General features: G+C 44.2%; 1 protein-coding gene across 1 annotated transcript in view; it reads left to right on the forward strand.

The window, feature by feature from the left end:
- DNAH9 (dynein axonemal heavy chain 9) overlaps nucleotides 1–26,059 on the forward strand; it is a gene marked incomplete at its 5' end in the record, with an annotated part of 196,859 nt that overhangs the window by 17,722 nt on the left and 153,078 nt on the right. The window contains 15 exons of the mRNA XM_081183892.1: nucleotides 513–768; nucleotides 1,084–1,325; nucleotides 1,883–2,018; nucleotides 2,501–2,697; nucleotides 2,798–3,222; nucleotides 3,811–4,033; nucleotides 7,366–7,532; nucleotides 9,402–10,272; nucleotides 11,390–11,520; nucleotides 12,396–12,522; nucleotides 16,363–16,515; nucleotides 19,601–19,726; nucleotides 23,010–23,249; nucleotides 24,607–24,767; nucleotides 25,213–25,369. Of these exons, the coding sequence (XP_081040018.1) occupies nucleotides 513–768; nucleotides 1,084–1,325; nucleotides 1,883–2,018; nucleotides 2,501–2,697; nucleotides 2,798–3,222; nucleotides 3,811–4,033; nucleotides 7,366–7,532; nucleotides 9,402–10,272; nucleotides 11,390–11,520; nucleotides 12,396–12,522; nucleotides 16,363–16,515; nucleotides 19,601–19,726; nucleotides 23,010–23,249; nucleotides 24,607–24,767; nucleotides 25,213–25,369 (3,612 nt within the window). The remainder of the gene's footprint in view (nucleotides 1–512; nucleotides 769–1,083; nucleotides 1,326–1,882; nucleotides 2,019–2,500; nucleotides 2,698–2,797; nucleotides 3,223–3,810; nucleotides 4,034–7,365; nucleotides 7,533–9,401; nucleotides 10,273–11,389; nucleotides 11,521–12,395; nucleotides 12,523–16,362; nucleotides 16,516–19,600; nucleotides 19,727–23,009; nucleotides 23,250–24,606; nucleotides 24,768–25,212; nucleotides 25,370–26,059) is intronic.

The following is a 26,059-nucleotide window of genomic DNA, read 5'->3' on the forward strand; positions in this document are numbered from 1 at the left end:
TTTGGGACAAAAAGTGCCTTGTGGCTCCCCATAGTGAAAACAGAAAGGGTCCAAAGAGCACACTCCCATTGCTACTTTCTGGACATGATCCCTCAAGTAGGAACAGAGTCACTACCACACAGTGGCACTGGTACCCATTCCACTTAGTAAGTCCAGATGGTTATTGAATGGTACAGGAAACCATTGAGAGATTGAACAGAAGGAGCATGGTTGCACCCTCACTTTATCCTCCATAAATTTATCTAGAAGAGCATAACCTTCCTTCACGTCCCAGTAACTAAGACATCCCGGTTTTACTCTCATGCTGGTGTATGGTGTTAAAGGAACAGACTGGCTTTAAGAGCTGCGCCAATATCATCTCTAATCAACATCAGTTTTCTAGCAGGAACTTTTCTTTCCTCCAGTTTTGAGATTAGAGCAATTCTAGACAAGGAAACAGTGCTATAAAGAAGAAGAAGAAAGAGGACTCTTTAAAAAAGAAATCCAAAGGTTTGTGTGAATATGTTTTGCAGCTGGTGTCAGTTTTGCGAGAAGTGAGTTACCTTGGGCCAAGCCAGACTGGGAAGATACCAGAGGCAGCAGCAGAAATCTTTTCTTCCAAGGAGTCCTTCCGGAAGCTGGTAGCCAACCTAGACTTGATGGTCACCTGGTACAATAAAATCCTGCTCACAGTTCTGGAGGTGGAATACCCCCTTGTACAGGACCAGCTGCAGGAGATTGATAGTCAGTTGAGAGAGGCAGAAGAAACATTGAACTGGAAAACAGAAGGTAAGAAGTACCTCTGTAATAGGTTCCGTGGAACCTGGCAGGGATGAAGGTGTACAGAAAAGCAAATAAATAAAATAATTTGAGGCCCAGATTTCTCTTCCTTCATCTAGGCCATCTCTTGGCCCAAATCCTACTGATTCACTCTGGTTTGAATGCTGTAAATTGCAGTCTTCTTCCTGTAGGTGTACTCATGGTAGGAATGCTACCTGGATTCTCTATGGCAATTCAGTAACCAATACACTTTTAAAATTATCTGGTTTGTTTCTGGGTTGTCAATTAAATGCTTGTTGACCTTCTCTCCATTGGTATTGAAAGGGCTTTGGGAACATGTTTCACGACTAGTTGACAGTGTGCGAGATCTTGAGCAAAGAATCCAGAAAACCAAGGACAACATTGAGGAAATTCAGAATATCATGAAAACTTGGGTCTTCCCAGTTTTTGAAAGAAAAGATGGGAAGAAAGAATCTCTGTTGTACTTAGATGGTCGACATGAACGACTGGACAAGCACTATCGACTCATCACAGATTCGGGGCATAAGATCCATTTACTAATCAAGGTTGAGTTTTTTTTGTTTTTGTTTTTTGACATAAATTATAATGGGGATTCTCCCAGGAAATGCTATCTGCAATTATTTATTTTCCATCATTACAGAATTGGCCATAAATGGCTAGCGTCAAAGGGGCTGTCTGATTTTCCCTAGGGGCATGAATAAGTCAGACTGTTAAATTGCTGTCACCTTACTGTACATTGACATCTGCATTCAACATGTTGCTCAGTCTGTACAGGCAGTGACTGTTTTAGGCATGCCCGATATGTGCAGCTATGTTGAATTCCTCTCCAGATGTTGCAGGTAGTGTGTTCCAGCAAGCTGTTGGCACTAGAACTGGTATATTCTCCCAGAATTTATAAATAGTAATAACCTTTTGAACTGTGAAGTCTGTGTAGCCTTAGTAAGCTGCACATAGGCTGAGAATATTAGAACGATGTAAGACGACAGGAGAAATACAAGTGACTGGTTATTACTGCCAAAAGAGCTGATGGGACTGTCTGACCTTTTGTTAATGCTGAAATGTTGAGATCACCTTCATTTGATTGTGGCTTCTATATATTTAGGAAAACTTGAGACTATTTGCAGCAGATCCAACTTCTGATATTTGGAAAGCTTATTTGGAGCATGTGGATGAGATTGTCCTTGATGGATTCTTTAATGTCATTGAATGTTCACTGAAGTACCTTTTGGAAAACACAGGTGAACTTGTCCTTGCTCACGCAAGCTACTTATCAATTTATCTAGGGTAGGAGGGTGGTTCTGTTGCTATTGGGATTATGTGGGAGTAGCAGAAGTCGTGTGTGTGTGTGTGTGTGAGAGAGAGAGAGAGAGAGAGAGAGAGAGAGAGAGAGAGAGAGATTGGACACAATTATACAATCACTGAAAGCAAGTAAGATATTTGTCCTGTAAAAGCTGCTGACCTTCCTCTGCATCTTGATTTATTTACTGTTGCATTTTAAGGATGTTGTATTCTCACCCTGGGATCTTTCACTAGAAATGCCACAAATAAATTAATTTACTTTGCTGATGGCAAAAATAATGCATTCAAACCAAAAAGTATGTTTCTATCATTGCTATTATGCTGGTGTCTGTCTGTTTCTATATATTCATTAGTAATTTCCATTGGGGAGGTTGGTAAGAACTGTCTGAAACTTAGTCCACCTTCTTATGCTGTCTTACAGATTCCAAGGCAGGCCTTGCTCCTCTCTTCAAAGTGCAGCTGGATTTGTCTGTTCCAGAGATGATATTCCGTCCTTCTTTGGATGCTGGTGCCTCTGATGGTTTTTATGATTTGGTTGAGGCTCTTGTCCATGATATATATCGAGTGTCTTCCCTGGTTCCCAGGCTTGCAGACCACAGCACTTTCTGCCATTATCAGGTCTTTAACCTTGGCCAGCTGTTGTCCTTTTGTTTTTGCATCTGGGTGATTGTTTTCAGTCCTGTTTAATAACCCAGCTTTGTACTTCTTTTCTCTTCAGGATGACATGGAGGAGATGTCTGAACTTGCTGACATGCGCCACATCCTAATGGATCGCGTCCGGAAGATGATGTCAACTTGTTGTGACTACCGCAGCTCTTTTGACCACTACTCATATCTCTATGTGGATGACAGGAAAGAATTCATGCGCCAGTTCCTGTTGTACAGCCATGTCCTCACTGCAGAGGAGATAGAGGCTCATGCTGAGGATGGCGTCCCAGAGAGCCCCCCTACACTGCAGCAGTTCAAAGAGCAGATAGACTCTTACGAGAAGCTCTATGAGGAAGTGAGATGCCTGGAGCCAGTCATTGTATTTGACAGCTGGATGAAAGTTGATGCCCGCCCCTTCAAGGTGTCCCTTCTGAAGATAATTAAGAAGTGGAGCTTTATGTTCAAGCAGCACCTCATTGATCATGTGACTCACAGGTATCATTGTTTCGCTGTTGCACCACTTACTGTATTTTTCGCACACCTGACCATAAGGCGCACTTTGTTTTTAGAGGGGCAATTCAAGAAAAAAAAATATTATTTAAAGGGAGTGCTGAGCAGAGCTTGTGGGGCTGGCGGGAGAAGCCTGGGTCCCCCCCCCCCAGCCACAGGGACCACACATTCGCTCCACAAGACGCACAGACATTTCCCCTTAGTTTTTAAGAGGAAAAAAGTGCGTCTAATGGAGCGAAAAATACGGTAAATAGTCTTTAGGGTTTGTGTGATTCCTGTTTAAGGATAGAAGAAAGGCCACACAACAGTGAAGTTATTAAAGTTAGCCATTTTAAACCCCATTTTAAAAATTGTGGGTGGGAGTTGGAAACCTGCAGCCTTCTCGGTGTTGCTGCGCTACAATTTCCATCATCCTTCACCCATTGGCCTTCTTGGCTGTAGCCGCTGGAAGTTGGAGTGCAGCATCATTTGGCGGGTCACAGGTTCTCCACTCCTGTTTTTAAGTGGTAGGGCTGCTTAATATTCACAATCCTCAACATGTTTTCAGTGTATGTTCTCTTTCACTGCCTTTAGTTTGGCTGACCTTGAAGAGTTCGTAAAAGTTGCCGAGATTGGTTTGAGCAAAACGGTGGAGAGTGGAGATTATGAGGGCTTGGTGGAAGTTATGGGCCACCTATTGGCCGTTAAAGATAGACAGACCAGCACTGATGAGATGTTTGAGCCCTTGAAACAAACAATTGAATTGCTGAAGATCTATGAGCAGGAATTGCCAGGGGAAGTCTATAAGCAGCTGGAGGTAGGTGGAAACATGCTGCTAATATGCAAATGTGTGGACAGATTAAAAACTGAACTACATTCATCTGTGAACAGAGTTATCCTCAGAACACATGCTCTTTAGGTATGCACAGCGGCGTAGCGTGAGTTGTCAGCACCCGGGGCAAGGCAAGTAATTTGCGCCCCCCTAACCCCTAACCTGCTGATCTGAGGCGAGTTGCCGCTGGCGCTGCTGCCCAAACGACGCCACTTGCCCGGAGGAGGAGGGGGGCAGAGAGGCGAGGAAAATGCAACATGGCCCAGCAGCAGCAGCAGCAGCAGCGGTGGAGGCGGGGCTGTGAGGAGGGGCTGCCTGGCGCGTCCTCCGCGGCCCTGACGCGCGGGGACCGCGGGGAGGGCTGAGAGCCACTGCCTGCCGGACGCCTTCAGCCCGGACGTGCGCACAGCTCGTCGGTTCCACGAGACATGCGGCTCTGCTACAGCCTGCGCCCGAGGCTCTTCGGCGACTCCGGAGGCAGCGAGCGCGCTCCCCCAGATGTTGCGCCCGGTGCGGCCGGCCCCCCTTGCACCCCCCACGCTACGCCACTGGGTATGCAGCACATGTAGGAAGATTACTCTGATAGATGGAGGATGCAAGAAACCGTTGGGAGGGCTAGTCTAATTCCATAATGTAAAGTTTCATATTTTTCATTTACATGACCCAAGCAAATTTTCAGGGAAGACTCAATCTTACAGCACTGGGGGAACTATAAAGAGGTGGAACTGATCAGCATCTGGTTAGGAAGTAACCAACTCTCTGAGCTTTTTTCTGCAGGAAGAATGGACTAGAAATACACTGTATGTGGGGACGCGGGTGGTGCTGTAGTCTAAACCACAGAGCCTAGGGCTTGCCAATCAGAATTTCGGCGGTACGAATCCCCACAACGGGGTGAGCTCCTGTTGTTCGGTCCCAGCTCCTGCCAACCTAGCAGTTCAAAAGCACGTCAAAGTGCAAGTAGATAAATACGTACCCCTCTGGTGGGAAGGTAAACAGTGTTTCTGTGCGCTGCTCTGGTTTCACCAGAAGCTGCTTAGTCATGCAGGCCACATGACCTGAAAGCTGTCTGCAGACAAACACCGCCTCCCTCAGCTAGTAAAGCGAGATGAGCGCCGCAACCCCAGAGTCATCCGCGACTGGACTTAACGGTCAGGGGTCCCTTTACCTTACAGTGTATGCAGTGTTGTGCAAAACAACCTTCCCCTCCTCCCATGCCCTCCTAATCTGTTCCAGAGGATTCCCCAACCCTCCAAAGAATATTTGCAGAGCACACAGGGAGAGAAGAAAGGGAAGTTTTGTTGCATAGGTAGAAGTCCCTTTCACTTGTGAATGAACACTGTTGAATACAATCCATAATCTACTATTTTGGGGGAAAACGTTTTGTCTGTACATTTGTTTTCTATAATTTGGCCGTCTCCCAAGATACTGTTGTAAAACCTGGCACAAGAGTACTTGAAGTGGGGAGTGGGTGGTGGGTCTTTGATGTTTGGATGCTTGGTGCCATTTAGAATCAAGATGGGGACCAAAATGTAATTTTGATGTGACTTCACCTAATTTTTGGCATGACTGGTCCAAACTCACAAATTATACAATCCATTTAAAATTTTTGGTTTCTAAAAATTCTTGGGCACTGCTGAACTCTCTCACTAGTCTACTATATATTTGGTAAAGTGGTTTGTCTGTCTGTCCATTAATTTGTGTTCTATACATTCAGACATCTCTTGAGATATAATTGCCAAACTTGGCACAAGAGTTCCTGAGGTTAGGGTGGAGCTCTTTGGACTCTGGCTGCTATTTTGAATCAAGATAGCTAACTGAAATGTGGGTTTAGTGTGTCTTCACCGTTTTTTGGCTTAGGTTCAGCTACCTCTAAAGATATTGTTACCAAATTCGGCACAAAGGTTCCAGAGGCGGGGTGGGGTTTTTGGTTGATGTTTGGATGCCAGGGGCCATTTTGAATCAAGATGGCAGACAGAAACATGACTTTACCCGACTTCGGGTGTGATGGGCCCAAGCTTGCAAATTATATTATCTATTTATGAAACACAGTAGTTTTTGGTTTCTACACAATCTCAGGCAGTGCTTGGGCACTCCCAAATAGTACTTATATGAAAATAATAAATCCTAGTTGCACACCTCAGTGTGATTACATCACATAATAGCTCCACTGAAGTATTTGGGAAGTATTCTGGAATAAGCAATTTGAATGTTACACCTTGAGTCTGGAGCCCTAAAGCAAACTTACTTGGAAATAAGTACCATTGAGATCAGTGAGATTTGCTTCTGAGAAATGTGCCTAGAATTGGACTGCAAATCATTGCTGTCCATTTAATTTTGTTGCACTTCAGCTGCTGGAATGCCACTGTTTAAGCCTGTCTTGAGATGCTTTTAAAAATATTTTGTACAGACACGGCTGAATTTTAGCTTAGGCTCAGTATTTTATTTTTATCTATTACTATTCTTGAAACACTTGCTTTCACATATTAATGCAATATTTTATTTTTATTCAGTGTTCTTCTTGAAACATGCATTTTCACCCATTAGCATTCTGACAACTTTTAAGTGGGTTGGGGATTCAGAAGCTTCAATTGTACTAGCCTATTGAGCATGGGGACACGGGTGGCGCTGTGGGTTAAACCACAGAGCCTAGGGCTTGCCGATCAGAAGGTTGGCGGTTCAAATCCCCGCGACGGGGTGAGCTCCCGTTGCTCGGTCCCTGCTCCTGCCCACCTAGCAGTTCGAAAGCACGTCAAAGTGCAAGTAGATAAATAGGTACCGCTCCAGTGGGAAGGTAAACAGCGTTTCCATGCGCTGCTCTGGTTCGCCAGAAGCGGCTTAGTCATGCTGACCACATGACCTGGAAGCTGTACGCCGGCTCCCTCGGCCAATAAAGCGAGATGAGCGCCGCAACCCCAGAGTCGGTCACGACTGGACCTAATGGTCGGGGTCCCCTTTACCCCTTTACTATTGAGAATGCAGGTATGGTCCTTAATAACTCAAGACCATGACAAATACATTCCTCATCTTCATATAGGACGAAAATAATTCTTTTGGCATGTCACCAGTGGTCTCCAAATCAGGGGAGCAGGGGAAGGAACAATAATCAAATAAGGACAATGTCTTGATTAGCAAGGGATAATGTTGCTGATTATATCCTGGCAAAATAATTATCACGGTCTTGCTGTTGCAAACCTAAAATTTGGTGTGTTCCAGCAGTGTGTACACGCTATACACAAACAGGCTGGAGACAGGTTAGTTCAAGTTGAGGTTGCTCTCTGCCAGCATCTTTCTTTGTTGTAATCTCAATTTGCTTCTAGGAGCTGCCAGAAAAATGGAGCCACGTGAAGAAGCTGGCAATAACTGTGAAGCATCATGTAGCTCCTTTGCAGGGAAATGAAGTGACCGTTCTCCGCAAGAAGTGTGCTGTGTTTGATGTGGAGCAACATAAATTCAGGGAACGATTTCACCAACAGGCACCATTCAGGTTAGAGCGGATAGCAGGTGTAAAAGGTAGAGGACTTGTGTGTTCTTCAGTGGCAGTGTTTACCGTTTCATCTTGGCTACCAAGGAAAGATAAAATCATCCAAATAACAAAGGCCACTAATAGAACAGTTCCCTACAGTAGCATACTATTATTATGACATCTCTTGTGCCCTTGGTGCCCAACTCTTGACTGTGAAAAACAATAATATTTGCTTACCCTTTTTTCAGTAGGAGCCTTTGAAGAGGGAATATTTATGTATGTTTAAGCCTGTAGCATGGATGGTTTGCACTGCCATTTTTTGCACCCTACAGTGAGGTCACAAGTATGATGCATTGTTGGTGAAAACATTGATCTGTCCTTGACCTTTTCAAGCCACTGCTTGAAGTGAAAATTCTAAGTTGATGATATGACCTGAGTTGGCGGCCACCTCATCTTTGCCTTCTCAGCCAAAAACTTCTTCCCCTTTCTCTTCTCAGACATGCGTGTTTGGCTATTCCGTTACTTATTTTCAACAGCTGTCTACTTTGCCATAAAAGAAAAATAAATCAAGGCAGCAAACAACATGATAGGAAATTAAAAGAGTATCAGACAATAAAATGCATGCAATTAGACTAAAACAACAATAAACTCGGAATTCAGTATGCTGGTGGGGGAGTGCTGTGATGAGGCTGAGCTTCCTTTCTTAACGTCAACATCAGAAAGCCCCTATCCCAGGCATCCCCAAACTCGGCCCTCCAGATGTTTTGGGACTACAACTCCCACCATCCCTAGCTAACAGGACCAGTGGTCAGGGATGATGGGAATTGTAGTCCCAAAACTTCTGGAGGGCCGAGTTTGGGGATGCCTGCCATATCCTGTGGCTCAACCACAGCATGGAGGAGGAACAGGGCCTTAGAGGATTATCTCAACAATTAAGCTGAGAGCCAACATGACACAGTGCTTAGAGTTTCTAGGCTAAGCCCACAGGGCCGTACAAAGGATCCTGCAGGACCAAACCATAGGGCTATGTAGGCCAGCATCTTCTCTACTGCACCCCCACCCCAGGCACCGGCAAATAGGTCCTCCTTTTTGCTCTTTAAAATATGGCAACCCTACCAGAAGGGTTGAGCAGCACAGCTCAGCTTGCTTCAGGTCATGTTAGATCTGGCACAGGCAAACTCAACCCTCCAGATGTTTTGGGACTACAACTCCCATCACCCCTAGCTAACAGGACCAGTGGTCAGGGATAATGGGAGTTGTAGTCCCAAAACATCTGGAGGGCTGAGTTTGCCTATGCCTGTGTTAGATTATGAGAGACTATAGAAGCTGAATGTCACTTTTGGGTGACCTTTTTAAAATTTGTTTTTGCCTTTTATTGTCTCTCATTTTATGGTCTAGGGCAGGGGTCTGCAACCTTTAAGACAAAAAGAGCCACTTGGACCCGTTTCCGAAGAAAAAACAACTGGGAGCCACAAAACTCATCATTATAAAAATAACTTTTTTGTCACTTTTTTATTATTTCTTTGTTTGACCCCTCAGAATTACTCCTCCTCATAGAAATAAACGTTAAATTAACAAGTTACCTTTTTTTGTGTGTGTGTTCTTCACTCCCCTTCAAAACAGTGACCAGCGTACATGCCCCCTTTCAATGCAGTGACCAGCGTACATGCCCCTTACAATGTAGCGGGCGGGCGGGAAGGTGACGTCGGTTCGGTGCGTGACTAACGCACGCACCGCCCCCATGTGATGTCACAGCCAGTACAGCGCCTGCCACAGTGAGGAGTGTCGGGGCGCACAATGCGCCTCCTCCCTTCGCTAGTATCCGCCCCGGAGCCGCGGCAAAGGTGTAAAAGAGTCATGACTGAATGCAGTTTAAAACTTGCTTCCTAGGTTTGACGCAACAAATCCCTACCAAATGCTGGATGCATCCCACACAGAGCTTATGCAGATGGAAGTTACCATGACCTCAATTTATGAGGCAGCTGATTTGTTTGAAGTCAATGTTCCAGAATACAAACAGCTCAAGCAGTGCCGGAGGGAAGTGCATATTCTTAAAGAACTCTGGGATATGATCTCCATAGTGATCTCTAGCGTGAATGACTGGGAGACTACGAAATGGAGGGATATTAACATTGAAAACATGGAGCTGGAGTGCAAGAAGTTCGCCAAAGACACGCGGAGCCTGGATAAGGAAATGAGGGCCTGGGATGCTTTCTCCGGGTTGGACAACAAAGTGAAAAACATCCTGACATCTCTGAGGGCTGTGTCAGAACTGCAGAATCCGGCCATCCGAGAGAGGCATTGGAACCAGCTGATGCAAGCAACAGGTGTGCAGTTCACCATGGATGCAGACACTACCCTGGCAGACCTGCTTAAACTCAACCTGCATAACTTTGAGGATGAGGTGAGAAGCATAGTGGACAAAGCAGTTAAAGAGATGAGCATGGAGAAGGTTGTGAAAGAGCTGAAGACAACCTGGGCCAGCATGGAATTCCAGTACGAACCTCACCCCCGCACAAATGTCCCCCTGCTGAAATCTGACGAGGAGCTCATTGAGACCCTTGAAGACAACCAAGTCCAGCTGCAGAACCTGATGACATCCAAATACATCGCTTTCTTCTTGGAGGAAGTGTCTTTCTGGCAGAGAAAGTTGTCAACGGCAGACTCCGTCATTTCCATCTGGTTTGAGGTTCAGCGGACTTGGTCTCATTTGGAAAGCATATTCATTGGGTCGGAAGATATCCGGGCACAACTTCCGGAGGTAATAAAAATCCTATCTGCTTTCTACAGGAAAGCGCCGAGGGTGATTCTCCATTCTTTAGGGAGCATTTACCTCAGGGAGGCTGCTGTTCTGGGAGTCCTGCTTATTCAGTTGCATAATTGTTCAAGGTACTCCATGGCACTGGCTCCCAGTACAGATTATGTGAGCTGCAATTACAGAATAGTTCCCTCCCCTCCGTACAGACCCCCAAAAGCATGTGTTGGACTGCTGCTGTTTATTATTTAGGGGAGAGCCCGCCTACAGGCTGGTTTACAAGGGCATCCTGATACTTGTGTCATGGTTGGGGATCTCTAATAAAGAAGTATCAGCACTCCACCCAAGTTCAGTTCCCAGGATTCTTTAGTGGAGGAGTGACTTAACGTGTTACTGTCAGAAGTTTCTGGATTGCGACTCTCATCACCCCTGATTATTGGCCCTGCTGGCTGGGGCTAATGGGCGTCCCATAACATCTGATGGGGCACAGCTTAGCTATCCCTGTGATCCCTGTTTTAGGGGAAGTCAATGTAACGGAAGTGACATAAAGGTAATATAAATAGTGTATTTCACTCCTGCTAATGAAAGGGATGGGAATGAAAAAAGTTGGTATACCATGTTGAATGGTTCTGTAGAAATCTCTTGTGCTAATGAGAAATGACCGGGGCTGAGAGGAGTGATGAGGTATTCAGATATGCTGGGTTATATCCTCCAGTCATGCAGGAAGGCAGAGAATACATAACAAACTTTTGGACCAGCCTTGTGACCCTAAGCTTCTTGCCCTGTCTTTTACAAGGCCCCTCTGCTTCCAGGCCTCCTTTATGCCTCTGCTCTCACCCACCTTGGCCCTCCTGTCCAGAGTGCTCCACAAAGTCAGTGGGGAGAGAGCCATGCCCCCCTTGAAGGCCCCACATAGGGCCCAGAGCCTTTGAATCTCAGAAATCCTCTATTATCTGACCTCGGGCTTCTTCCTCAACCATCAGATCAACTTTCCTAGGGCACTATACTCTACCCAAATTTAAACTGGCTGCACTTAGCTGCCTGGCTACTGAAAGGGGATATATGGAAGCTGAGGGATATATGGAAAGGCAGCCGGACCTTCTGTCTTTCTTGTCTTCCATAGGATTCCAAGCGTTTTGAAGGAATTGATGTTGATTTCAAAGAGCTGGCATATGATGCTGAAAGAACCCCAAATGTAGTGGAAGCAACCAACAAGGCTGGCCTTTATGAGCAACTGGAAGATATCCAAAGCAGGTAGGCAGGACTCGCATGGCAGAAGCTTCTGAAATGCTATTCCCGGTTAGGAATGGATCCTTTAAGTTCCTTTTGCATGTATGTAATGGAAACTCTGGTTTTAGTTAATCATAAATGTTCTACATCTCTTTAAGAGCCATTTTGAGGACATTAAATTGATGAATTACACAGAATTAGCAAAGTTAACAGACAAATTACATGAAAAGGGCAATAGTGACTTTAAAAAAGAATGGGAACCCTTTACAATTTACTTACAGAAACAACAAAAAGAGATGGACTCAATGGCAGGCTTTGAATAAACATTCACAACTTTATTTAAGTAGAATATGATGAAAGATAGCAATAACAGGTATAGTTATTTAACATGCAGAAGATAACAAGTAATGTAATAAACCAGAAAGGGAAGATGAGGGAAGTCAATGGGAGGGTGGGGATTGTAAAATATAAAATTTGGATACTTGTATTTGTAATTTGTTGTAATAAAGAAACTCAATAAAAATGTAAAAAAGAGAGAGCCATTTTGAGGACATTCAAGCTGTTTCACATGTTATATTCTGAAACTGCTCTTAAAATATGCAGTGGCGCTGCCAGAAAGTAATATGTGTGCAACCATCTCAAGCAGTCCACTGTGTGCATATTAAAGGTGCATATGCCAGCCAACAGGGATTGGTTGCGGCTCTGATGTGCACAGGTGGCAGAAAACACGTGTTTGTAACCCATGAAAGCAGTGAAGCTTCTCCAAAAAGTGCCTCCCCTCCCAAAGTTAGCAAGACAAAAGTATGTGCTTCTTCTAAAGGTATCTTTGCTTTTCTTAGTTTTCTGCACTTTTATATATTTTAAGTGTATGCACATTCTTCTGTGCTTGATTTTGCCAGGTTGTCTTTGTGTGAAAAAGCTTTAGCAGAGTATTTGGACACCAAGCGGTTGGCATTTCCTAGGTTTTACTTTATTTCTTCTGCCGACTTACTGGATATTCTTTCGAATGGCACCAACCCGCAGCTGGTAAGACACCTTAGCTTCTTTTCTACCTATGGAAATGGCTTTTGTTTTGGTAGAATGTGCTTGATTCAACTGTTAGGTACTTGCTGTAGAAAGGAGACTGGTTCTATCAGTGCTTAGTTTGTGACCTTGACCATATAAGCCTTCCTTTCGAGAAGCAGCAAGTCTTTGAAACACCACTAGATGGCAGCATCTACATCCTGTACTGGTTTTTATAGAACTCCGTTAAGTATAATCTGTGCATCCTTTTCACAAAAGGAGAGAGGCAAAGGGCTTACCCAGGTGTCAGAATGCTTGCAGATGAAGGCTTTTATTGAGTGCTGGGTGCAAAGATTCAACTGCCTAATACTTGCAAGCCTCACAGGAACTCTGCCGATCTTTCTGATGATTGATGCCAGTCCAGACTGAAGTAGCAGAATCAACATAGCAAAGTCCAAAGCTGAAATTACATTGTGATTCCCTCATCCCCACTTTTTGGGGGTGCCTCTTCCTTGGCATTGCTTTCTCATGCTCCTTTCAGGTGGGGTAGGAAGAGCTTCTGCCTGGTCAAGAATAAGGAATTCACAGATATTGAAGGAGAGCAGAGCAGTTTAAGGTTTTTGTTGTTGTTTAAAGAACCCTCAAGACGTAATGGAGGGGTGGAGGGGTGGGGGGGGGGTGGGGGAAACCTGTGGCCCTTCAGAATGGTTGTTCTCATTTATTTACTTTAAAGGAATCTTTACACAAATACATATATGCAGCATACAGCAATACAAAACATGAAGACGCTAAAGCAGCAAGGAATAGACAAGGATGGTCTTGAGCTGGTTTGTGACTTGTTTGCTATGTGTTAACCTGCAGTTCCATCCAGTTTCGGAGTGGCGTTTTTCTGATTTGATTTTTTTTTTTAAAGGAAGCATCCTTTAAAAACCCAATGCGCTTTTATTGAAGAGGAAACAATAATTTTGAAACAGTTAAAGTACAGGGTAACTTGCAGTGTAAGCTGATTTCACTTATGCGATTGCAACTTTACACGGGCAGCAGAAAAATAAGAGAGTGGGGGAAACCTGTTGTGGAAGGAGCTTTTAAAGCCCTTTGCCTTGCTTATGGGGCTCTGGGACGCTCTCAGAACCCTTCTGTGTACTTCCCTGAGGTGGTCAGGGCAAAGCCTGCTTCATACAGGTAGGGGTGGGGCATGAGTGGGAGAGGTGCTGGTTCCAGGGTGTAATAGGTATGAGTTACTCGTGCGTAAACTGGTGCCTTTCTCGGTTAATTTGCCTTGTTAAACCTTTCTGACTGCACAGCCCCTTCTCATCGTGGCTGCCTCAGTCACTGGCAGAATCCGTCAGTGGGCGTTTCTTGAACCTCTTCCAACATAAAAGTTGTTTGACACCCAGTCTCCTCCTCCTCTCATTGCGCGGGATTCTTCTGCGCAGGGAAGGCGTGGGTAGTGGAGGACCTGGGCTCTCCTCACTGATGTCGAGTGAAGAGTCCTGGAGCCCTCTCTCCACTTCCCCCGTCTGCCTCCCTTTATCCCTGGTGTTGCGCTGATTGGCTTCCCCCTCTACTGAGATGTTTCTCCCCCTGCTGCTGGGTCCTTCGCCAGCATCATCTGGGAGCCTCCCCTTCGCCTCTCGCTCCGATGTCAGTTCCCTGACACAGGGGTTCCTGGCTTTATGCAATTTTGAGTTTATTAGTGGACCTTCAGAACCGAACCCTCACGTAGGCTATGAGTTACCTGTACTTACAGGATGTCCCAAGGGCTGCTTGTCTTCTTCCGTTTTAACAATTTCTAATGGCTCATCACAAAATGCTGTCTCTTCTTGGAGAATTGCACAGAGCAGAAGATTGCTTCTCTCTTTGTATTGATTGTACATATATCCATGAGGTTCATCCAATGACATTTTTGCCCCCTGAAATAGTAATAATAATAATATAATAATAATAACAACAATAACAGTAATAATAATAAATAAATAAAAATACAACACTGTCCCCATGCCCCTTGGCCTTTTCTTCCATGCTTGCTGTGTTTTACTGTGTTTTTACTGATGATGGTGCCTCTGTCCCTGCAGGCTGTGACTCTCCTTCTGCCATATAGAAATATGCAGAACACACATAGTAAAAACCCGTTGGAAGGTATAGGAGGACATACAGGTGGCAAGGAACTCCAATGGTGCTAATCCAGTCACTGCTTCCACTCCTGGCAGATGACCTGCCAGTTACATTTGTGCTGGCCTCTCTGGCTACCCAGTGCAAACAGCCAGAACATATTTGAGAATTCGGAGAACTGAGACTCATGTTTCTTTCAAGTGCTATGAATGTCTCTTCTGCTTCACACAGGCGTGGGGATCTTCTTCAGCCAGAGCACTGCACACTCTAGAGGGCAGCCTTTCAGAGGCTGCATTCCAGTGGCGGATAGGGGCCAGAGGAGAAAAAGTGGGTGTGGCAAGGGATGTGATTCTTACTTTTGTACAGTAGGCTACATGCAAAATTCAAAAGTTTCTATATTCCCCCCACCCAATACACACACATCTTCAGTGTTAATCAAAGCAAATGAGGCACAATCACAGTTTGAGGAAATCATATTCCAGCAGGGAAAAGCACTTAGGGGGAGTGCAGATTGGAACCAGAGGTGTTGTCTCCTTGAAAGAGGGGGTGTAAGTTGAGGAGAGTCCTGAGGGTCGGGTAAAGACCCCTTGCTCTGAGGTTCTCCACCCCTTTAGGCCTTCAAGATGACAATGCAGGACAGAGTCCTAAGTCCATTCCTTGTTTGCCACTGTGGACGAATCCCCTTCTCCCACAAAAACTATATTAAAAAGAAAAAGGAAGGAATTTGGTCTTGTAGCATACCAAGTGAGCCCTATCTGTGTTTGAGTACCACTTGTTTAGTGCTTGTCAAAGTACACCTGGAAAAAGTGTATTGTGATGAGAGAAGAATGGTGGATTGGGTGAAATGTCACCATACTTAACACATTTATACCATCAATATCACAGGCCTACACCGTTTAGAGGTCTGCACCTGTTAAACTGGATTCTAAGCAATTGCAGGCTTTATATAACTAACTGCTTCTGCACACAGAAAAAAGCAAAAAAAGGCATTGATTTCTTCCAGCGCAGAATCCTTCTCAGCTACTTATTGGGCTCAGAACTTCAATTTGATCAATGCCTCGAACACAGCAGAAAACACGGGAAAACACAAAGGAAAATATTGCCTTGAAAAGCTCACTGATATAGGAGGAATTATTTGAGCTGTGTCTGTTATTCCTATTTAAAACGATTTGCTGTAAAATCAAAATAAATGTCAAGTAGAATCAAATATGGATAAACCTGTGGCCTTTCCATTGTTGTCTCTGAGCTCCGTCTGCTGATTCCAGGAGGAGGATTAAATACACAACAATTTTATCTTAGTGGGCCTAGTGTTGGACTCGCAATGATTTAAGTGCAATTGAAAGCTTTAGGGGACAAGTTGGTAGAGAATGAGAATGCTTTATATACAGTTTATCAAATGGAAGGAGGGATGTTTTGTACATAAAAGGAGCTTTCAGGATTGAAGTGAGCTGGTTCTGTAAGCTGCTGAATGCCAATAATGGCTGTTGGGCATTGCACAAAACTTAGGTCTCCAAGGGAAAGAGCATTAACTAAAGACAATGAACAATAAATGTAAGATGTCTTTCTCTTTGACGCAGGGGTCCAATGGTACTATTTTTAAAGGCAGCAGCAAGAGAATGTGGGTTCGTAGATGGTATCCTCCTGTGTCTTCCTAACGGTGGCCCATTATTCTTGGAAGCAATATGGAAAAGTGCTGTGTTCTCTAGCTGCATGGTGCTCAGTCCTAACTGTATACATATATATATTTTGCAGGTCCAGCGACATCTTTCAAAACTCTTTGATAATATGGCCAAGATGAAATTTCAGGTGGATTCAGACCAAAGTTCGACCAAGCTTGGCTTAGGGATGTACAGCAAAGAGGAGGAATATGTTAACTTCAGCGAGCCATGTGACTGCAGTGGACAGGTTAGGGTGATGTCAAGAAACCCATGTTCTTTCTGTGAACAAGGTCTATGCCTGTGGTTTTTGTTCAGACTATAACAGAGCATTTCCTATTTGGCACACTGAATGGGTGCTGTAAACAGGTTGCCTTGTTATGTACCTACTCTGGTTACATGATTCAAGCAAAAATGAAAGTTCAATCAGCCTAAGAGTTCTCTGTACAATTTGAGCCTTTTCTGCATGGATTGAGGTGACATTAGATTCAGTATTACTTACTTACTTTTATATTTGATGCCTTACACCTGAGCACTCACAAGGCAGCTTACAAACAGTGAGCACGGGAAAGCTGAAACAGAAGAACAAAGCAATGCAATTTTAAAACGTATTGTATCCTTCAAAATACCTATAACATTTTGTTACAACAGCTGATGAATTATGCACAACAGAGAATATAACATGTGAGCAACAAAACAGTTACCTTCAAATGCCTTGGGAGTAGGGGAAGGTCTTTATCTGGCACTGAAAATATATTAGTGACAGTGTCAAGTGAGCCTCACTGGAAAGAACATTGTATAGACAGGGGGCCACCACTGAAAAGGCCCTCTCCCACATCATCATGACATCAGCTGATCATTTCTGAGTCTGGGCAGGCTCTTGTCAGAGTGGCGCTATGAATGATTTGGGGGTCTTGAGTGGTATAAGGTTTTATAGGTTAAATTTAATTGAGCTAGGAAACATGTTGGCAGCTGCTGAGGCTGGACCAGGATCGATGGTCATACTATCTGATCTCCATTATTACTCCACTATGGTCATACTGTCTGATCTCCATTATTACTCTGGCCACTGCATTCTGCACTAGCTACAGTTTATAAACAGTCTTTAAAGGTAGCTCTGCATATAACACATAGCAGTAATCTAACCTGGAGGTTAGAAGCCAAGTTTACCTCTGAAGCCAAGTTATCCCTATCCTCATAGGATAGCTGAAGCTGGTAGGGGGCACACCATGCTACTGAGGCTACTGAGGCCAGTGGCAGTAATGGATCCAGGATAGCTCCCAAGCTATGAACCTATTCCTTCAGGGTGGAGTTTTGACCCCATCCAGGACCAGTTGAACATCACTCGTTTGGTCAGAAGACCCACCGACTCAGCATCTAGACTGGGTTTCAGTAAGTTGGCCTTCATCTAGAACGTTATTGTGGTCAGGCACTGGTTCAATGTAACCAAAGCTTCACCTGTAAAAGAAGAAAATGAGAAGCAGAGCTATGTGTCATCAGCATATTATGGCAGTGCACTTCCAAACTCCAGATTACCCCACTCAGCAGTTCCATGTTAGATGTTATGCCAGGGGTCAGCAAACTTACCGCGCCTTGGGCCTGTGTCTCCAGCACCGATTGTGTGGTGGGCCGGAGGGCGGGGAAGCACGTGCCCATATGTGCACACACACGCTATTTCCGGAGCACTTCAGGGTTGGAGGAGCACCGGAAATAGCTCGTGCGCATGTGCACGGGCCTCCTCTGACCCGGATGTGCATCGGAAATAACGCTTGCGCATGCACACAAGCTATTTCTGGTGCTCCTCTGACCCGGAAGTGGGCAGCTGCGCAGCGCAGCGCCGGTAAGAGCGGGCAACGGCAGGGGTTGCCACAGGCCGGATAAACGAGTCCCTCGGGCCTTATCCAGCCCGCAGGCCTTAGTTTGGGGACTCCTGTGTCATGCAGCAAGGAGGAGAAGATATAGACTGTTGTTGAACTCTACACCAGAGAGTCTGCAGGACTGGGTAGTACTATCCAAAACCTCCTAGAGTTGGCCATCCAAGTAGAGCAGAAACCCTGCAAAGCAGTAGCTGCCAACTCCAGAAGAGACCCCTGCCTGAAGCCCTGGAGAGCTGTTGCTAGTCAGTGTTAACAATACTGAACTTACGTGGACTTAATTCTCTGACTTGGTATGAACAGCCTTTATAATCAAGAAAATAGTAGCACCTTCTTAAAAGGAAAGCTTCCTTACTGTTGTTAATAAATATTCCGAAACTTGTTTATGAATATTGTCACTTATATCCTGAACCCAGCACACCGTATATTCATTTACTTGCTCCAGTTAACCACAATTCCATAATACCTTATACATATATGTGTGTGTAATATGGATATAGAGATGTTTATCAAACCTCTTTTCAAATTATGTTACCTCCTTTAACTGACCAGTGAGCAATTCCACGAAAAGCAGACAAACCATCTGATTTTTTAAAATTTAAACCGCGAGAGATGTTCACTCTCCTTTTTTAATTTCGCTGCTTGATAAAAACCTATTTTCTGATAACATATCTTTAGATCTATAAAGTCAATTTCCCTATAACTCTTCACTTATGTAAATACCCTTAATACACATGTATTTTTCGACCGTGATATTGTCTCTTGGTAGAAAAATGCATTTATGTATGAAGTGACCCTGATGTTAATATTATACGGTGAGCATGCAAGAGGAAAGGCTGCTTTTAAAAGTAATTTATTTATAACCCGATTCATCTCGAATGGTTGGGTCTGGTTACAATTTTGTGGGCGGGAAATAAGCATAAAACCCCACTGTAATAGAATAAATAGAATAAAGCAAGAGGTCAACTTCAAGCAGGAAAATAAATCCTGCAAGTTAGCCCTTCTGGCCACCCAAAAGGCAAGTCTTTCAGAAGAAGGAGGACCGCAGCTTAGTAGCAGAACACAGGCCTTGCACCCCAAAGGTCCCAGGCTGAACCCCAGCATCTCCAGGTAGAGCCATCTGAAGCCCTGGAGAGCTACTGCCAGTCAGTGTCAGTCATACTGAGCTGGATGAGCTAGCGTTCCAGACTTTAAAACGTGCTTAGGTTCACGCTTTGGGCACTTTCCAGTGGGAGAGTTTTTATAACGAAGAATGCCCCTCTTTGTATATTGCTGTTTTAAGCATGGCATGAAGATAGAATGGTGGTGAGGTGCTTCTAGGGACAACAGGGGAAAAGACAAGTTGGTTCTTGCCTTGAACAGCAATCCTTTTTTTTGTAGTTTCAGGGAAGGAAGAACCACCACCTCCAGGGTAAGTAACGCTTGAAGGTAATTGCCTCCTGGATTCTTCTTCTCCCCTAGGTGGAGAGCTGGCTGAACCGTGTGTTGGACCACATGCGGGCCACTGTGAGACACGAGATGACAGAGGCTGTGATGGCTTATGAGGAAAAGGCAAGGGAACAGTGGCTTTTTGACTACCCAGCACAGGTACTGCTCTGTTTCCTCTTCAGATGAACAATCCGTGGTGTGTAGGGTGGGCTAAGCATGGTTCTGGGGCAAATCCCATTTTATGCCTTCTTAGCTTGAGTAGCTGTCATTTCTGCTGCACCTGGGACTCAGCTATACAGCTGCAAATATAATGCTTTGAGTGCATTATACATATGTGACACTAGATGGTGAGCTAATGGTGAATTCCTTTTTTTCTTCTTAAGCATTTCACAGCGTTTTTAAAATATATGAGTAGATTCAGCCCTGGTCAGTCTTGCGATAACTGACCGGTGGTAGCCATTCTCTGAACATCAGCAAACAGGGAGTTGCTTGCACAGAATTTGGTTGCAGGTAAAACAAGCAACAGTGACAGAAATGGAAAAGCCCAAAGGCCTGGGCAAATTTCACCTGCTGCTGAAATTACAGCAGTATCCTGGTGAGACACACTTCAGAGCAGAGGACATTTCAAAGATGAGGGGCCACCACAGAGAATCTTCTCACAGGTCTTTATCTCATTAGGTGTAGGGACCCTCAGCAAAGGTTCCTTGCAGATTTTAAAACTTGGGAAGGTCAGTATGAGAGGAGGCGTTCTTTTAGTTACAGTGGTACCTCGGGTTAAGTACTTAATTCGTTCCGGAGGTCCATTCTTAACCTGAAACTGTTCTTAACTTTAGCTAATGGGGCCTCCCACTGCCGCCGCACCACCAGAGCACGATTTCTGTTCTCATCCTGAAGCAAAGTTCTTAACCTAAAGCACTATTTCTGGGTTAGCGGAGTCTGTAACCTGAAGTATATGTAACCCGAGGTACCACTGTATTTTGGACCTAGGTCATTTAGGACTTTAAACCCCATAACACCTTCAATTAGGCCCAGAAGATAATAGGCAACTAGTGCATTTTTTCCAGATTTGATGGGCAGTGTTAGAAACTGAGGTATGAAAGCTAGGAGCTAAATGACACCTTAAACACAACGGAATGTCTAGGCACACTTTTTTAATAATCAGAATACAAAGCTGAAAATGAATGAACTGCGGCTGAAATAATATTCATTTTTCATATGGTCTAGTCCTTCCCCTGCGCACCCCCCTAGAATATTCTTAAGAGGGTCTCTTCTCCAGTCTTCAGAGAGTAGCTGGAAGTGGGGAGGCAGAAACAGGTCCTCATTTCCTCCCACTCCGCAGTTTTAATCTGAAATCTTAGGCCAGTACAGCGACCAGAGCTCAGAAACGGCTCACCCTAACAAAATTCCCTATCGCAAAATGTCCCTAGAACAATGGGAGTTTCAAAGCACTATCAGTTCTCTGGGGCATCCGCTTGCACCCTGGCTGTGAAATTCTCATCAGATGCTGCTTCTGGTTGTTAAGCCTTGATTGCTTACCAGAGTTCAGAATTGAAGTGCAGCCTAATGGATCATTGGGAAGTAGGAGTCCTATGGAAGCTTCCTGGAAAAAAAAAAAGGCTTCTGTAGTCTGAAAAGAACATTAGCACATGAGCATTGCTGTGGGGTAAAGCCAGTGGGAGAATGAGGAGCTTGCATATCTCAGATCTTTGCAAACTGGGTGTAAAAGGCAGCGCCTGCCCTGGAAGAAAACGATGGCTAACAGTAAAGCATTAACAGTTGAACTTTTTATAATTTTCCACCCTCTGCAAACACTCGCTCCAGTTTAATAGCTTCTGAGCTGGGTAAGTGCTTTAAGAATTGGGTTGCCAGTGACTAAAGATTATCAGATGGTTTTACAGCTCAGAGGATTTTAGTTTTGCTATAAAAGAAGAAAGAAAATCCATTTTCTCCATATGTAAAAAATAGAAGCTTGGAGGACATGGCTTTGCCTTTTAAAAATATATATATATTGAGTGGTGGTTGTTTTTCCAATATGGAAATCAAAATTTTATTAAGACTTTCAACACTGAAGAAAAATATGGGTGGTATTTTCACCAGTTTTTGTTTTTTTAAGAAGTTAGAAATATTTTTGCTTCGGAACCATTTGCAAAGCTTTATGGCCTAGGTCTTTTGCTTACCCTCATTTATGAAAAAGCACCCCTTCCTGATGATTTATTTTGACTTGCAATATTTGTTAACCCACCGTTTCTATCTTTTGACCTTTAAGTGGCAATAATTCTATATATCACATTTTTATGGCTTCTCATAGATTACCTAATGTAGGTGGCCAGTGGGGATGTTTTCGGGATTGGCAATGTTTAAATCCCAGGTTTTATTCTAGGCCATGACTGCATGATCTTTTGTGGCCATAACCCTGTGGGAAGGTATGGCCTTTGAGGCATCTTTTTACTTCAGGGTAATTGCAATTTATCTTCTTCCTTTGGTGGATTTTTCATTTGATGAGTTGCCATCTCCTGGGAACATTTGCCCATTAAATTGGGAAACACTGGTTAATGCTGGAGAGGGTGTAGTGATGGAAAAAACCAATCTGTCCCAGTTTATGTCTCAGAGAAAATTCCTGAAGTATCTCTGGACTTATTCATCTGTAGCAATTTTATACAATGGCAGAATACAGTACAGTGGTACCTCGGGTTACATACGCTTCAGGTTACATACGCTTCAGGTTACAGATTCCGCTAACTCATAAATATTACCTCGGGTTAAGAACTTTGCTTCAGGATGAGAACAGAAATCGTGCAGTGGCGGTGCAGTGGCAGCAGGAGGCCCCATTAGCTAAAGTGGTACTTCAGGTTACGAACAGTTTCAGGTTAAGAACAGACCTCCAGAACGAATTAAGTTCTTAACCCGAGGTACCACTGTACTCCTGTAGTAAAGCATTGTATCACAAGACGAAATCCTTGTAGCCTTTTCAGGAATTATCCACACATGTATTTTTGGTGTCTCTTTGTTTCCTGATGCAATTTTTTACCACATGTTTCTTCTTCTATGAATGAAAAAAAAAATCATTTTGGGAGGAATTCAGCATTGTGCTAAGAAGATTATTACTATTATTATTTATTGAATTTATATACCACCCTATACACAGAGATCCCTCTGTTAGGGCAAATATTTTGGGTTGCTAGACAGAATAACCCCCCATCTCCTCCCCTACCCCATATGCTGTTCCACAGATTCTCCTGACCCCTCTGACACAATTCCAATGTGGGGGGGGGGCAGAAGGAGAGGGAAGGAAAACTCTGTTGCTGAAGCAGAAGCCCCTCCACAGGGCTTCCATTGACGGCACTCATTAGCTGAATCCCACCCCTTAGACTCTTTGTGGCCTAGAAATCCACCCTTTATTTCTGACTTTGCAAGGTATTCAGAGTTTCTTTCTCTTTCCGAGGTGGCACTCACCTGTACTCAGATTTGGTGGACCACAGAGGTTGGGATTGCCTTTGCCAGGCTGGAAGAAGGCTATGAGAATGCCATGAAGGAGTACTACAAGAAGCAAGTGACCCAGCTGAACACCCTCATCACCATGCTCATAGGGCATCTCTCAAAGGGTGACAGGCAGAAGATCATGACCATCTGCACCATTGATGTGCATGCTCGAGATGTGGTGGCCAAGATGATCGCTCAGAAGGTTTGTCACACAACACAAACAGCCGGATCTTTTCCATACTGTTTTTCTCAGGATTACTGAGAAGGGAGCTTGTGCATTGCTAGGGAAGACGAGTAGTTGGCTAAACCAGCACTGGGATTACTTTGAAGCCGTGCTGTCATTGCTGTTTGCCCTTTTTACATCCTAACTCAGGGTTCCTCAGGCCAGCTTTCTCAAAGTTAGGATGGTAATATGCTGAATTCATCCTGGGATATAGGAGGGAATGTTTGGTTCTTGTTCCAGGTGAGAGCTGGGGTGTGAGTCACGCCTAGTTTTTGATTTGGGTCTTTGAGGTGGGTCAATGGCGTTATGTGTCTTAGCTAAGGTAGTGTGGATATGGGATTGGTGGTGGCAGGTAAGAGTGGGCAAAAATATAAAGGTGGGAGGAAGGCAAGTTAAATCAAAGCCCTTGCCCACTCTGCTTTAGCTGCTGTATTTCAGAATCTGGGGACACTGGTCAATTGGCCCCCTGGCCTGGTCATGTAGTTGCTAAATGCCAGGTCTGTCCATAATACATCATTGATCATCCATTATTTGATTGTGTATGATGGAGCACACTTGTCATGCATAACTTCAACCTTGGCAGATGCGCTGGGAAGCTTATGCTGACCCAGCAGGTGCTCAGTGCAGCACCATTCCAGGTCAGAGGGGGAGGGAGGAGGTGTTACAGTCATCCAGAAGAATTTCATCGTCCTTACCAGGATACCAACTGGCAATGTGTGTGGGTTTGAGGGGTTGTTTGTGAATGTTTGGCCAAAGAGACAGCACAGGGATGTCGCTAATGTACCATCTACCCCACTGCTCTGCAACCTCCCTGGCCGAGCTGGTGAATGAAGTCTTGCATGTGGTGTTGGAAAACCCTACCACAGTGGATTTTTTTTAGGGGGGGGGGACTTCAGTATCTATGCTGAAGCTGCCTCAAATGGACCAGCTTGGGACGTCATAGTCTCCATGAAAACCATGGGGCTCTCTCAGTATGTTAATGTTCCAATCCGTGTAGCTGGGCATGCCCATGATCTGGTCTTTGCCATAGAATGGATTGCTAATGCTCCATTGATTGGAGAGCCCACCATTCCCTGGAGAAGTTTGCCCTGAATGTAGCTACTCCACTTGCAGGGATGGGGGACCTACTGTGTTGCTCTGGGGAATTTTCTACCCGACCTGACTGGCACTCCTGTCAAGGCACTTGCCTCACTGTGGAATGGTGAGATGTGTGATGTCATTGCCCCCAAGTACACTCACGATCGCTGTGGAGCATGTAGATCACCTTGGTATTCCAGCTGTACCATTTGCCCCTCCATAAGCTGTTTTATGTTGATTTTCTTCTCTGCTCTTGAAGGTGGACAATGCACAGGTGTTTCTTTGGCTGTCTCAACTCCGACACAGGTGGGAAGATGAGGAGAAGCACTGTTATGCGAACATTTGTGACGCACAGTTTCTATATTCCTATGAATACCTTGGGAACACACCCCGCCTGGTCATCACTCCTCTGACAGACAGGTAGGTATCTGGAAGGGCTCAGACAAGGGAGCTTTGGTTTGGCAGCTTGTTGCAGAATCTGTTCTCCTCACCCTCCCATTTTGTTTTTGCAGAAATTTGCTATTTCTGATGTGCAATTCACAAAGCCTTGATGGTTTTGCAGCTCCAGGCTTTTTTTTTTATTAAAGAATTTGGTTTTTTTTAAGGACAGGGTTTTTAATAGTGCTCTGCTGTTTTTGCTGTTTTTATTATCTACATTTCAATATATTTGTTTTCATATTGTTTTGATTTCTGTTACAGTTTAATTGTTTTTTAAAATGATTATCTTTTATATGTTTTTAGGCTTTTTGTGTGTTTTTCCTGTCTTGTTTTAATTTGTGTAAGTTGCTTTGAGTTCCAATATGGGAAGAAGGCAGGATGATGATGATGATAATAATGATAATGATATTTTCCTTCCTGTTTGAAGATGCTACATCACCCTCACCCAGTCCTTGCACCTAACCATGAGTGGGGCTCCTGCAGGGCCAGCTGGCACTGGGAAAACAGAAACTACCAAGGATCTTGGGCGAGCTCTTGGCATTATGGTGTATGTTTTCAACTGTTCAGAGCAAATGGACTACAAGGTAACTTTTAAGAAACTGTCAAGAATAATAGCATACTAGTAAGATTCTATGTAGAGAGAAAACTCAACTAAATGCTGGTTCATTAGGGAAGTTTCTCTTCAAAGGTATGGTGAAGACTAGAAATCCAAAACTCTGCAGAAAGCTAAACACATATAATTACTGCTACACATTTTTGTTTGTTTGGAGAAACTGCATTTATAGTTAGTTCTGACATATTTTCATTCCACTTTCTTTGGGGTGCAGTCCCACTGGGAAGTTTTTTTCTGCACAATCTGCATTGATTTGAATGGGATTTGCATAAAAACAGAGTAGTGCTGTGGTGAAGCATGATCGCACTCAAGCTTTGCAGTTTTCCCCAGGGCAGATTTATTCTCCTTGTTCACTTCTGTTCCATTTCCCAAAAGCTTACTATTTTCCCTCTTGTGGGAAAATCAGCTGTGGGGCTGTATCCAGTACTTTGCTTTAAAGAACAAAGTTCCCAAAATATTTGAAACACTTTCAGGATCCATCCGCAGAGTTGTGGCATTCTGAGGGGATTGCCTCAGCATCTGACCTGGAAATGAAACTGCCTTAACTACTACAGTGGTACCTCAGGTTAAGTACTTAATTCGTTCTGGAGGTCCGTACTTAACCTGAAACTGTTCTTAACCTGAAACACCACTTTAGCTAATGGGGCCTCCTGCTGCCTCC

Source organism: Podarcis bocagei (assembly GCF_964188305.1).
Source record: "Podarcis bocagei genome assembly, chromosome: 2".
Classification (NCBI taxonomy): Eukaryota; Metazoa; Chordata; class Lepidosauria; order Squamata; family Lacertidae; genus Podarcis; species Podarcis bocagei.